Source organism: Felis catus, chromosome B2 (assembly GCF_018350175.1).
Source record: "Felis catus isolate Fca126 chromosome B2, F.catus_Fca126_mat1.0, whole genome shotgun sequence".
Classification (NCBI taxonomy): Eukaryota; Metazoa; Chordata; class Mammalia; order Carnivora; family Felidae; genus Felis; species Felis catus.
Genome location: NC_058372.1, coordinates 500,773 through 514,710, shown reverse-complemented (window position 1 = coordinate 514,710; position 13,938 = coordinate 500,773). Strand labels below are relative to the sequence as shown.

General features: G+C 39.8%; 1 protein-coding gene across 1 annotated transcript; it reads left to right on the top strand.

The window, feature by feature from the left end:
- The first annotated feature begins 10,840 nt into the window (after positions 1 to 10,840).
- LOC101100889 (olfactory receptor 12D2-like) lies at positions 10,841 to 12,545 on the top strand. Its single transcript, XM_011282043.4, has one exon. It carries the CDS (start codon positions 11,144 to 11,146, stop codon positions 12,095 to 12,097), a length of 954 nt encoding a protein of 317 aa, XP_011280345.3. The 5' UTR covers positions 10,841 to 11,143; the 3' UTR covers positions 12,098 to 12,545.
- The last annotated feature ends 1,393 nt before the right edge of the window (positions 12,546 to 13,938 follow it).

Here is a 13,938-nt window from a genome sequence, read left to right as displayed (position 1 = left end):
CTTGTGCCATGGCTGAGCTGACGTGAGCATCCTCACGTGGAAGAGTTGAGAGCTGGCAAAGTCTCTGTCTGGGTCTCCCTTGGTCCACTCTCTCCAAGTGGCTATTCTGTGCTTTTGCAGCATGGAGGCCTCGGGCTTGACACTCTATGTAGGGGCCAACAGACCAGGACAAAGGCTGCCAGTCATCTCTCCAACAAACCCAAGAACCAGTATTGACATCACCTCTGTCACCTTGGACAAAATAGACACAGGCCAACCAAACTGCAGAAAGAGGAAATCCCCACCTTTAACTGGAAAGAATATCAAAAAATTTTGTGGACATCCTTAATCCACCATAGTCCCAACTCTGTCTACTAATAATTAACATTGTCCCCACATACCTTCCCTCCCTCCAAATGATCTTAAAATCTCTTCCCATTACAACATCAGTCAGAATTTACATCTTTTCACCTACACTGGGTCAAGGTATACATGGGGCTTGTTGGGTACAGTTCCTCAAATATGGTTCTTTTTGATCTAAAGAACTTCAAATTAAAGGATCAAGTTATCTGCCCTAGGTAGAGACAGACATAGATTTAGGTATATTATAGAATATTTTTCAGTTGTGCAAAAAAGAGGAAGTGCTGGCATTTGTGACAATGTGGACAGACCTTCAGGGTATAATGCCAAATGAAATAAGTCAGTCAGAGAAAGATAAATACCATATCTTTCACTTATATGTGGAACCTGAAAACACAAAATAAAGGAAAACAAACAAACAGACATACACATAAACAAAGAGAACAAACTGGTGTTTGCCAGAGGGCAGGGAGGTGGGTGGATGGGTGCAATAGGAGAAGTGGATTAAGGGATACACACTCCCAATTATAGAGAAAATAAGTCACAGAGATTTAAAGTACAGTAGAAGGAATACAGTCAACAGTATTACAATAACTTCGTATGGTGACATATAGTAACTGCAATAATCATGGTAGGAAATTCCATAATGCATATATATGTTGAATCACAGTGTGATTTCACAGCGTGAAAGGTATGAGGTACATAGAAGTGAATTGGGGTAGAAAAAATGCAGTTCCTCAGAGGTGGGGGAACCCATTCCGGGGAGAGACAAAGGGGAGAGAAAGTGAGAGGGGTTGAAAAAGTGTTGCATTGAGGTCATACCAGAAGAAAACCTCTCTGGATACACACTGGGGAGTGAGAAGTACTGAGTGTCCCAGTTTTTTGTTTGTTTGTTTGTTTGTTTGTTTGTTAGTTTTACAGTATGTGGAGCTCAAATTCTGAAATTTTGGAAGTGGGTGACTTTCTCAGGAGAGGAATTGTGGTGTGTGCTCCTGGGGAGAAGGGAGTGGGCCCAGAGTGCATAGTGTGGTGTAGCAATCTCTGGGGTGAACCAGAAGAGAACAGTCCCCTTCCTGGAGTGCTTGGGAAGAGGGTATATTGCCTCATCAGGGAAAAAGACCCTGCAAGTGCCAGTAAAAAGTCTTTCATCAGCAGGGGACAGAGACTCACCCAGAAGGAATATAACCTTTTCTGCATTTAGCGGTGCTACACCACAGATTCCGTGCAATGCACAGGTGTAGGACAGTTTTTCAGGGACAAAGGACTTCACATAGCATGGAGAGTCTCTACTCTAAGGTAGAGAAGCGGGTCCATGCAGTGCAAGGTCCTTTAAAACTTCAAATTGTGAATCCCAGCTTTGCACCAAAGAACGCACGAAAGCTCTGGTGTAGGGTGAGTTATTGGCCCTCGTTATTATGTGAACGCTGGCTGAACAGCAGGGGTCGACATCCCCAATCCAAGGAAGAGAGATTGGGTTGGGGCCATTTTCCCCCAAACACCAAAATGGTGGGACTTCAGAGAGCATCACAACGACCCCCAGTGGAGGCAGGACCTGCTTAGACAAAACCGCATTCCTTTGTGCCTGGCAACTGTTTATTCACTGGGGCAGGACTGACTGAGCCATCAGGCCTCTCCTTCAGACCAACACGGCCACACCCCACATGCACCAAGTAAACTAAAAGGACAATGCATCAAAATGACACCTGCAGTTCTGCCGGAGAGAGAACCATGCTTACATTTTGTTCTTTTTTTTTTTTTTCAATTCTTTTTTTTTTACTTCTGTAATCAGCCTCATAATTTCTTATCTTTTTTTTTTTCAAATTCTTTTCTACTTTTTGGGGACCTCAGGCTTCATTACTCTTTTCTATTTCTTTCTTCTCTCTCTCTCTCTCTCTCTTTTTTTCTTTTCATTGTCTTTGAAATCAACCTTATAGGTTTTTTTTTTTTTTTTTGATTCTCTGGGGGTTTTCTTGTTGCCTTCCTTATTCTCTTTTTTAGGGGACCAGCATTTGTTCCCTTTATCCAGGCCCACCTAGTTAAAGCTCCAAACACTCCCCACAGCAAGCAAGGAGGAGCTCTGCAGAGAACTGACCAGTGGGAAAGAGCAGCCAAAACGCAACAGCAGAAGGCATACAGCATACACCAGAAACACTGCCTGAAGTGCGAGGCCCTAGACAGCATATGACCCCTTTTTACTATTGCACTACTCTCAGGTGCAGGAAACATAACAAAGCTTTTAAAACACACGAGACAGAAACTTAGCCAAAAGGACAAGAGGGAGGAATTCTCCCCAAAAGAAAGGTCAAGAGTAAATCACAGTCATTAACTTGCTCCAAACAGATATAAGCAATAGATCTGAACAAGAATTTAAAACACTCATATGACTACTAGCTGGTCTTGAGTAAAGCATAAAAGACACCAGAGAAACACTTGCTGCAGAGACCAAAGACCTAAGACTAGTCAGGATGAAATAAAAAACGCTATAACTCACAGGCAATACTGACTGGATACAGTCACCATGAGGACTGAAAGAGCAGAGTAGACACAGGTGATACAGAATATAAAATTATGGAAAACAATGAAACTGAAATGAAGAGGAAAGGAAACTATTAGATCATGAGGGAAGACTTAGAGAACTTAGTGATTTCATGAAATAAAACAATATCCATATCTTACAGGTCTCATTAGAAGAGCAGAAAAGGGGGACAAAAAATTTATTTGAACAAATTATAGCTGAGAAGGGAGTGGCAGGAAATATTCAATGTGCTGAATAAGAAAAAAATGCAGCCAAGAAATCTTTATCCAGCAAGGCTGTCATTCAAAATAGGAGAGAGAGTATCCCAGACAAAAAAGATAATGATGATTATGATGATGATGATGATGATAAGGAAGTTTGTGACCACTAAAACAGCCCTAAAAGAATTTTTAAAAGGTCTTTCTGAGTGTAAAAAAAGAAGAGAAAAAAAAAAAAAAAAAAAGACCAAAACAACAAAGACTACAACAGAGAGAAAACATCACCAGAAACACCAACTCTACAGGTAACACAGTGGCACTAAATTCATATCTTTCTATAATCAATCTGCATGTAAATGGACTAAATACTCCAATTAAAGACATAGAATGGATTAAAAAAAAAACAAGATGCATCTATATGCTGTCTACAAGAGACTCACTTTATAACTAAGGACATCTGCACATTGAAAGTGAGGGGATGGAGAACCATCCATCATGCTAATAGACATCAAAGGAAAGCTGGAATACTCATACCTATATCAGACAAACCAGATTTTATTTTTTTAATGTTTCTATATTTATTTTGAGGGAGAGAGAGCACAAGCAGAGGGGTGGGGCAGAGAGACGGGGGAGACACAATCTGAAGCAGGCTCCAGGCTTTGAGCTGTCAGCACAGAGCCCAGTGTGGGGTTCAAACCCACGGACTGTAAGATCATGACCCCAGCTGAAGTCAGATGCCCAATCAACTGGGCCACCCAGGAGCCTAAAACAAACAAGATTTTAAAACAACCGTAACAAGAGATGAAGAAGGGCCTTAGATCATAATTAAGGGGACTATCCAGCAAGAAGATCTGACAATTATAAATATTTATGTCTCCAACTTGGTACACCTAAATATATAAATCAATTAATCACAAACATAAAGAAACTCATTGATAATAATACAAAAAAGTAGGGACCTTAATACCACACTTACATCAATGGACAGAATATCTAAGCAGATAACCAACAAAGAAACAATGCCTTTGAATGACCTATTGAGCCAGATGGACTTAACATACATATTCAGAACATTTCATCCTAAAGCAGCAGAATACAATTCTTCTCAAGGGCACATGGATAGATGACATACTGGGTCACAAATCAGCCCTCAACAGGTATAAAAAGATCAAGATCATACCATGCATTTTTTAAGAACACAGTGCCATGAAACTTGAGATCAACCACAAGTAAAAAATTGGAAACAAGCCCTCAAATACATGTAGGTTAAACAACATCCCACTAAAGAATGAATAGGTTACTTAGGAAATTAAAGAAGAAATTTAAAAAATACGTGGTAGCATATGAAAATGAAAACGCAACAGCCCAAATTCTTGGGATGCATCAAAGGCAGTCCTAAGAGGAAAGTATACTGCAATTCAGGCCCATATCAAGAAGCAACAAAGGTTCCAAACACACAACCTAACATTACATCTAAAGGAGCTAGAAAAGGAGCAGCAAATAAAGCCTAAAGCCAGCAGGAAAAGGGAACAATAAAGATTAGAGCATAAATGAATGATACACAACAAATAAAAGAAATAGTAGAACAAATCAATGAAACTAAGTGCAGGTTCTTTAAAAGAATTTTAAAAAATTGATAAACCCCTAGCAACACTTATCAAAAAGAAAAAAGGGAGAGAATCCAAATAGATAAAATCATGAATAAAAGAGGAGAGATCACAACCAACACCACAGAAATACAAGAAATTAGAATAATATGAAAATTTAGATGCCAACAAACTAGGCAGTCTGGAAGAAATGGAAAAAAAATTTCTAGAAAATGATGCAACATCAAAACTCAAACAGGAAGTAATAGAAAACTTTACCATAACAAGTAAAGAAATTGAATTGGTTATTAAAAATCTCCCAACAAACAAGAGTCCTGGGCCAGATGGCTTCCTGGGGTATTATTACCAGACTGTTAAAGAATAGTTCATACCTATTCTGCTCAAACTGTTACAAATATAGAAATGGAAGGAAAGCTTCCAAACTCATTCTATGAGGCCAGCATTACCTTGATTCAAAAATCAGATGAATACCCCACTAAAAAAGAGACTTATAGGCCAATACCCCTGATGAAACTGGATGCAAAAATTTTCAAGATACTAGCAAATCAATTCCAACAGACCATCAAAAGAATTATTCATCATAATCAAGTAGGGTTTATTCCTGGTAAGCAGCAATGGTTCAATATTTGCAAATCTACACCACGTTAATAAAAGCAAGGAGAAAAATCATATGATCTTTTCAATAGATGCAGAAAAAGCATTTGACAAATACAGCACCTTTCTTGATAAAAAAAAAACCCTCAAGGAAGTAGGGATATAAGGAACATACCTCAACAACATAAAAGGCAATATAGGAAAGACCTAGATCTAATATCATCCTCACAGGGGAAAAGTTCTCCAGATGAGAAACATGACAGGTATGTTCACTCTCACCATTGTTGTTCAACAATGTACTGGAAATCCTAACCTCAGCAATCAGGCAACAAAAAGAAATAAAAGGCATTCAAATCAGCAATGAAGAAGTCAACTTTCACTCTTTGCAAATGACGTGATACTCTACTTGGAAAACCCTAAAGACTCCACCAAAAAACTGCTAGAACTGATACGTTAATTCAGCAAGATCGCAGGATATAAAATCAATATACATAAACTGGTTGTATTTCCAAACACCAATGATGAAGAAGCAGAAAGAGAAAGTAAGAAATTGATCCCATTGGCAATTGCAGAAAACCCATGAGATGCAGAGGAATAACCTAACCAAAGAGGTACAAGATGTGTATGCTGAAAACTATGGAAGCTTATGAAAAATTGAAAACACAAATAAGTGGGAAACATTCCTTGTTCATAGATTGGAAGAACAAATATTGTTAAAATGTCAATACTACCCAAAGCAAGCTACACAGTCAATGAAATCCCTATCAATATAACACTAGCATTCTTCACAGAATTAGAACAATCTTAAAATTTGTATCAAACCAGAAAAGACCCCAAATAGCCAAAGAAATGTTAAAAAAAGAAACCAAAGCTGGAAGCTTCACAATTCCAGACTTCAAGCTATGTTACAAAACAGTAATCATCAAAAAAGTTTGGTACTGGCACAAGAACAGACACATAGATCAATGGAACAGAATAGAGAACCCAGAAATGGACCAACAAGTATATGATCAACTTTTCTTGACAAAACAGGAAAGAATATCCAATGGAAAAAAAAGACAGTCTCTACAAAAAATGGTGTTGGGAAAACTAGACATGATAGACAGAAGAATGAAACTGGACCACTTTCCTACATCATAATCAAAAGTATTTCAGAAATCCTTAAAAACCTAAAAGTGAGTCAGGAAACCACCAAAATCCTAGAGGAGAAAATATAAAGAAACTCTTTGGCATCAGCCACAAGAGCTTCCTACTCAACTTGTCTCCAGAGGTTGGGATCTCAGCAAGATAAAAGGCTTCTTCACAGCAAAGGAAACAATCAATAAAACTGAAAGGTAAATGATGAAATGGGAGAAGACATTTGCAAATGACCTATCAGATAAAGGGCAAGTATCCAAAATCTATAAACAACTTACCAAACTCAACACCGCCCAAAAAAAACAAATAATCCAGTGAAGAAATGGGCAAAAGACATGAACAGACACGTTTCAAAAGACATCCAGATGTCTAACAGACACATGAAAAGATGCTCAACATCATCATCAGAGAAATACAAATCGAAACCACAATGAGATACCACCTCACACCTGTCAGAATGGCTAAAATTAACAACTCAGGAAATGACAGATGTTGGCAAGGATGCCGAGAAAGGGGGAACACTTATGCATGTTAGTGGAAACGAAAAACGGTGAAGCCACTCTGGAAGAGAGTATGGGGGTTCCTCAAAAAATTAGAAATAGAACTACCCAGCAATTACACTGCTGGGTATTAACCCAAAGGATACAAAAATGCTGATTCAAAGGGGCCCGTGCACCCCAACATTTACAGCACCACTATTGACAATAGCCAAATTATGGAAAGAACCCAAATGTCCATCGATTTTGAATGGATAAAGAAGATGTGGTTTATATATACAATAGAATACTACTCGATGATCAAAAAGAATGAAACTTTGCCATTTGCAACAATGTGGATGAAACTGGAGTATATTATGCTAAGCAAATCAGAGAAATACATATACCATATCACCTGACTTATATGTGGAATTTAAGAAACAAAACAGGTGAGCATAGGGGAAGGAAAGGAAAAATAAGGAGGAATGCATGGGTGGCTCAGTTGATTGGGCATCCGACTTCAGCTCAGGTCATGATCTCATAGCTCCTGAGTTCAAGCCCCACATCAGAGTCTCTGCTGTCAGCACAGTCACTGCTTTGGACCCTCTGTCTCCTTTCTCTCTCTCTCTCTCTCTCTCTCTCTCTCCATCTCTCTGCTGCTCCCCAGCTCATTCTCTCTCTCTCTCCCTCAAATAAATAAGTAAGCTTTAAAAAAAGAGAGAGGGAAACAATTCATAAGAGACTCTTATATACAGAAAACAAACTGAGGGTTGTTGGAAGGGAGGTTTGTAAGGGGGTTGGCTATAATGGGTGGTGGGCATTAAGGAGGACACTTGTTGGGATGAGCACTGGATGTTGTATGTAAGTGATGAATCACTAGGTTCTACTCCTCAAACCAATACCACATTGTATGTTAACTAACTTGAATTTAAATGAATACATTAAAATACCAAAAAAAAAAAAACAACTTACTGAGAATTTCAAGATGATAAAAAAGCTTTAAATGAGGTGCACAGCCCTGTGTGGGGGCTCCAGTCACATGCACATGAAGCTAACCATATAATAAAAGAATATTGAAGACAATTTCATTTTGACTCGAGAAGAAAAATGACTTATAAACAAGACCTCAGAGAGACAAAACATAAAGAGAAAATGTACTGGTCATGACTTCATCAAAATATCAGATTTCTAGACATCTGTGGGAACTGTAGATACAATTGAGGTGGGTGGTATTCTGAAAGGATGGAGACCACACTGCAGTTAGCTGTAGAACCGGACCCTTCGTTTGAACACGAGTCGCACAATTTATTGTAAAGCAGGAACATTTAATGGCAGTGAAATAAGCTGACAGTACACTCTGAGTATTTTCTCCACACACAGGTGTCAACAATGTGAGACAATGGAAGCATTCATAAACTGCATGGTGGTGGTCATTCCAATACATATATGGAAGTAAAATCACACTGTACACTTGAAACATATACAACTGTATTTGTCAATGATTCCTCAGTAACACTGAGGGGGAAACAGAAAAATTACATAAATCCTTTGAGCTCCTGTTATATTGAAAAGTAAATGTGATATCAGTATATCCCTCACTGAATGTTTGGAAAAATTAAATGAACATTTCATGTAAGAAACTCAAAACAATAGCTTCCACAATTAGAACATAATAAATGTTATTTCCGTTCTATTTTAACATATGCTTGAATGAGGAATATTTTTAAGTTTATTTTTTTTTATATTGAGAGACAGAGAAAGAATGTGAGCACAGGAAAGGGAGAGAACGAGGAGAGAGCAAGAAGCCAAAGCAGGCTTCCTGTGTGGGCCCAGAACCCAATGTCAGGCTCCATCTCACAAACCATGAGTAAGCGACCTGAGCCAAAATCAACAGTCAGCTGCTTATCTGAATGGCCCACCCAAGCATGCCCTGAAAGAGGAATTTTTATCGTGATTAATATACAATGCATTCACGCAAAGCAATGATAATGGATCTCAACACAAAGATGGACAGGGTACATGGTGTTTATAACTGTTATGAGAAAGTTTGCATGGATGTCAGATTGCATATATTCCTGGGAAGAGACTCACAGAATATACTCACCTAAAGGTTGCAGCAACGAGAGGATACACAAGGAGAGACCAGCCTCATTCCTTAGAGAAAGAAGTGAGCCTTGGGATGTCTATTTTAAACAAATTTAACGCTACTACCAGCAATGAAGAATCTAATTTGGAATAAATAAAAGCAATCCTACTTCTCCTTGTTCCTCTGTCTTGTTTTCCACAGGACCATAGTAAAAACTATGTGGAATGTTAAAGATTATCATCATCTGTACAGGTCAGTGGAACATAACTGGCCTCTATTACTTACCAAACATTACCAATTTTCTTTCATTTTCTCACAGTTTTTCAGGGAAGTACCCATGATGAAAAAGGAAGAAAATGTAATTGCACTAAGAAAACAGAGGAGGCCCCTGACAATTGTGCTGTCCACAATTCTGCAATTAAGGAGGAAAAGTAAAAAAGAAAAATTTAGGTCAGTGGGGAAAACAAAAAAAAAAAAAAAAAAGATGGAACTCAAGATAGCAACACCCAAGAGGAATTGTCTTGAATTGCATGTATGGGAAAATACCCTGTTTATTCTCACAGCGATCCTGCTCACACCCAGGGGACACTCTCTCCGTGTTTATATGTCTAAGGTCTGTGGCTCCTGAGAGGCAGGAAGAATGTCAGAAGGAGACAAAGACGTTTCTGAACATGAAGAGCTCATGCTGCAATCCCAATATGAACAGTCACTTCAAATATCTTCCTGCCATTCTCAGCTGTTGGGAGTGTAAACCTGCAAAGCTGGGCAGGCTGTGAATCTGACAATTAGGTAAGAGAATGCCTTAGGACTCGGGCTGAGAGGACCCCATATTTTCTGCATCCTTGTTTATATGCAACTAAGCGCCCAGATCTAGAGCTGGTTTCCTATTTTATGATGGATTCCTGATTGAATTTGTAGATTGTGAAGGCTCTTCATACACTTTTATTGCCATATCTCATTCTCAACTCAGCAGGCCTGGTTCTCTAAATATTCTCCAGAGTAAATATGTAATCTCTCAGCATTAAAATTGCAGTGAAATAAATGACTGAGTAAGGACAAGTCTGATTAGAAATTGTCTTTAAATGTTAGAAAAAGGTTTCTTCCCCAAGTGAATTTTTGATCCAATTTTGTTTGGTGAGTCAGAGAACCCAAAATGATATTTGCCATACCATTTGTTTCTTACACAGGAGAGGTAGGATTAACAGTGTGAAAACATACTGTCAAAGAAAGCTAGTCTGACCTGCATGAAGCCAGCCTTTTACAGAGGTACAGCACAGATTGGGTATGTTCTCTAAATTTCCTCCAGCTCTATGGACTAGAAACCCCTTCAGGCTATGGAGAAATACTGCCTGATCAACCCACTCCTTTATTCCTCTCACATTAAATCTTTCTATTCTCCTCTCAGGGATTTCCCAAACTTAGAAAGATGTGCCTTTTTAAAAATGTTTACTTATTTTTGAGACAGAGCAGGAGGGAGACAGAGTATGAGGGACAGAGAGAGAGGGAGACACAGAATCTGAAGCAGGCTCCAGGCTTTGAGCTGTCACCACAGAGCCCCACATGGGACTTGAACTCACAAGCCATGAGATCATGACCTGAGCCAAAGTCGGATCCCAACCAACTGAGCCACCCAGGCACCCAAGATTTGCCTTTTTACAAGAGGTAATCCTACACCTGGATTTTAATTCAGACCTCCTTGCATTGGTGTCATTCTTCCCTTGTCTATTTTTCTTAATTAAAAATCCTTCAGGTGCTTTCTTACAAGGTCTGGATATAGCAGTCTGGGCAAGTAGTTAATTAGAGTTCATTAGAACCCCCATTAGAGTTCATTAAGGAGATGAGAGGACACTTGTATCAGAAGGTAGATGTGCACAGCCAGAGAAGATGGTAGGTTGGCTATGTGCTCAGAGTCTCTGGGAGAAAGAAACATATTAATGATAATCAAATGAGGGGGAAAAATGGTGGACCAATGGCCCATAACCAACAGTTCACCATAATATCTAATAGTCTAAGGAGGCAAAGCCTATAAAAGGTCTGATGTGGGAACTGTGTAAAACAACAATGCCCTCTCTCAAAGTACCATTGTGTAGACAGGAAAATCCTCAACTACAAAGTCTCTGATTCTCAACAGAGGTACACTCCATAGAGTAATTCATCCTTTCTCTTAAGCAATGCTGAATCAATCCTCAGTCACTGCATTTCTCCTCCTGGGAGTCACAGACATCCAAGCACTGCAGCCTTATCTCTTCGTGGTTTTCCTTGCAATCTACATGGTCAGTGTGGTTGGCAATGGAGCAGTCCTCCTGGTTGTCGTCTCTGATCCAAGACTCCATTTACCCATGTATTTCTTCCTGGGAAATCTGTCGTGTCTAGATATCTGCTACTCCACGGTGACACTGCCAAAGATGCTGGAGAACTTCTTCTCTACACGCAAGGCAATTTCCTTCTTGGGATGCATAAGCCAGCTTCACTTCTTCCACTTCCTGGGCAGCACGGAGGCCATGCTGTTGGCCGTGATGGCCTTTGACCGCTTTGTGGCCATCTGCAGGCCACTGCATTACTCTGTCATCATGAATTACCAGCTCTGCACCCGGATGGCTGTCACAGTCTGGACCATTGGTTTTTTCCATGCCCTGTTGCACTCCATGATGACCTCTCGCTTGAACTTCTGTGGTTCTCATCAGATCCATCACTTCTTCTGTGATGTCAAGCCTTTGCTGGAGTTGGCCTGCGGGAACACGGAGCTCAACCAGTGGCTTCTCAACACGGTTACCGGGACCATTGCCATGGGCCCCTTCTTCCTAACACTTCTCTCCTACTTCTCCATAATCATCTCTCTTTTCTCCAAGACCCACTCCTGTAGTGCGCTCCGCAAAGCACTGTCCACGTGTGCCTCTCACTTCATGGTGGTCATTCTTCTCTATGTTCCTGTTATCTTCACTTACATATCTCCTACCTCAGGCAGCTCCATGGACCAGGACCAGGTCGCTGCCATCATGTACACTGTGGTCACTCCTATGCTGAACCCACTGATCTATACACTGAGGAACAAGGACGTGAAGGCTGCCTTGAGTAGTATCTTCACAAGGAGGGGCGACCTGAACACATCTAGAGCACACTTCTAAGACAGGAAGCAATAGGCAATGATAAAGTTGGTGTGTGAGGTTAGACTGCTTCTCAGATCATGTACAATATGTATAACAGGTCGAGCTGTCCAAAGAAAAGATAAATGGGAAGTCCAGCCTGATTGTGTTAACCAAAGCATTCCTAGGTAACATAATGGAAACATGAGCCCATTGGACACCACCCATGGAATCCTAATGTTCAATTTGTGTTTGGAATATCAGTTAATGAAACTTATTTTTTTTTATGTATTCTTATGGATTCTCTAAAGAAGTCAGGAATAGAAATATGCCTATATTAACTGTATGTCAGTACACAAATACTACCCAGGGATGTTTATCTTTTTTTCTTTTTAAGTTTTTATTTATACATGAGAGAGAGACAGAGAGAGAGAGACACAGAGCTTGAGAAGGGGAGAGGCAATGAGGCGGAGACAGAATCTGAAGCATGCTACAGGCTCTGAGTTGTCAGCACAGAGCCCGATGGGGGGCTTGAACATAGGAACAGTGGGATCATGACCTGAGCGGAAGTCAGAGTCTTAATGGATTGAACCACCCAGGTGCCCCAGGGCTATTTATCTTTGTGGTCCTTCTCAGTTAATGTATTTAAATGTGAGCAATAAAATTCTTATGCTGTTATATTTTGAGGAGTTGAATTTAACCACTGATAATAAGAAATGGTAATTTACAAATGAGTTAAGAGGAAGTTTTAATCAGTACATCATGACTTCTTTTTTCCCTAACCTAGAGACAAGTAAGTCATTAAAACAAATGATTTAAGCACTAACTGACAGGGAGAAAATAGACAATTGTTTATCTAAAGTGTTGTGGATCCTCTATCTCCAGAGATTTTTTAAAGTCAACTAGATAAAAGGGGCGCCTGGGTGGCTCAGTCGGTTAAGCGTCCGACTTCAGCCCGGGTCACGATCTCACGGTCCGTGAATTCGAGCCCCGCGTCAGGCTCTGGGCTGACGGCTCAGAGCCTGGAGCCTGCTTCACATTCTGTGTCTCCCTCTCTCTCTGCCCCTCCCCCATTCATGCTCTGTCTCTCTATGTCCCAAAAAAATACATAAACGTTAAAAAAAAAAAAAAAAACTTTAAAGTCAACTAGATAAACTGTACAGGATGGCTATTAAACATTGTTGAAAGTGGGGACAGAATGAAATTAAAATTTCTGAATCCCTCACTAGCTAATCAGTTGGTAATTTTTCCCTCAGTGTTTGCTCATGGAAAATGTTGAGTTTCAAAACACTTCCTATTTTTTTTTTTTTTGGTTTTACTATTTCTATGACAATTTCCAGTGACTGTCATGATGCAATATGACATAATACTGATGAAATGTGCAGAATTTATCAAAATGTTGTCTTGTTTTCCTTACTTGTCACCAAACCCAAATGTAACAAAAGCAACTAAGTCATAATTGCTGAGACATTTCTAGAGCTAATGTCCGGAGGCACTGTGTTCCCTATTTTCTAAATCCCAGGGGTGATTTCTGTGCATGAGGGATGGTGGGAGAAGCATTTATGACTATTTATAGATGCAGGTGAAGACTGTGACAGGCCTTGATGAGTTCAGGGACTGACTGTTAAATTCTCTGCATCCACTTTTGTGAACACAAACACTGTGGTTTGATCTCATCCACTGTTTTTCATCCCCCAATTCTACTTTTGTTTATAAAAAAAAAATAAAATGTGTCTGTGGAGAAGACATTTCTACCCTGAACTGTCTCCAGCCCATCATTTCTGTTGATCAGAATTGTTTACAAAATCCAAGCTCCACGCAGGCCGTGAACCAGAGAAGAACACGTCATTATCTGGTTGGCTACTGCTGCCTAACACACTAGC

Excerpts from the sequence above, each read along its gene's own strand:
- LOC101100889 (XM_011282043.4), top strand. The coding sequence starts at position 11,144 with ATGCTGAATCAATCCTCAGTCACTGCATTTCTCCTCCTGGGAGTCACA.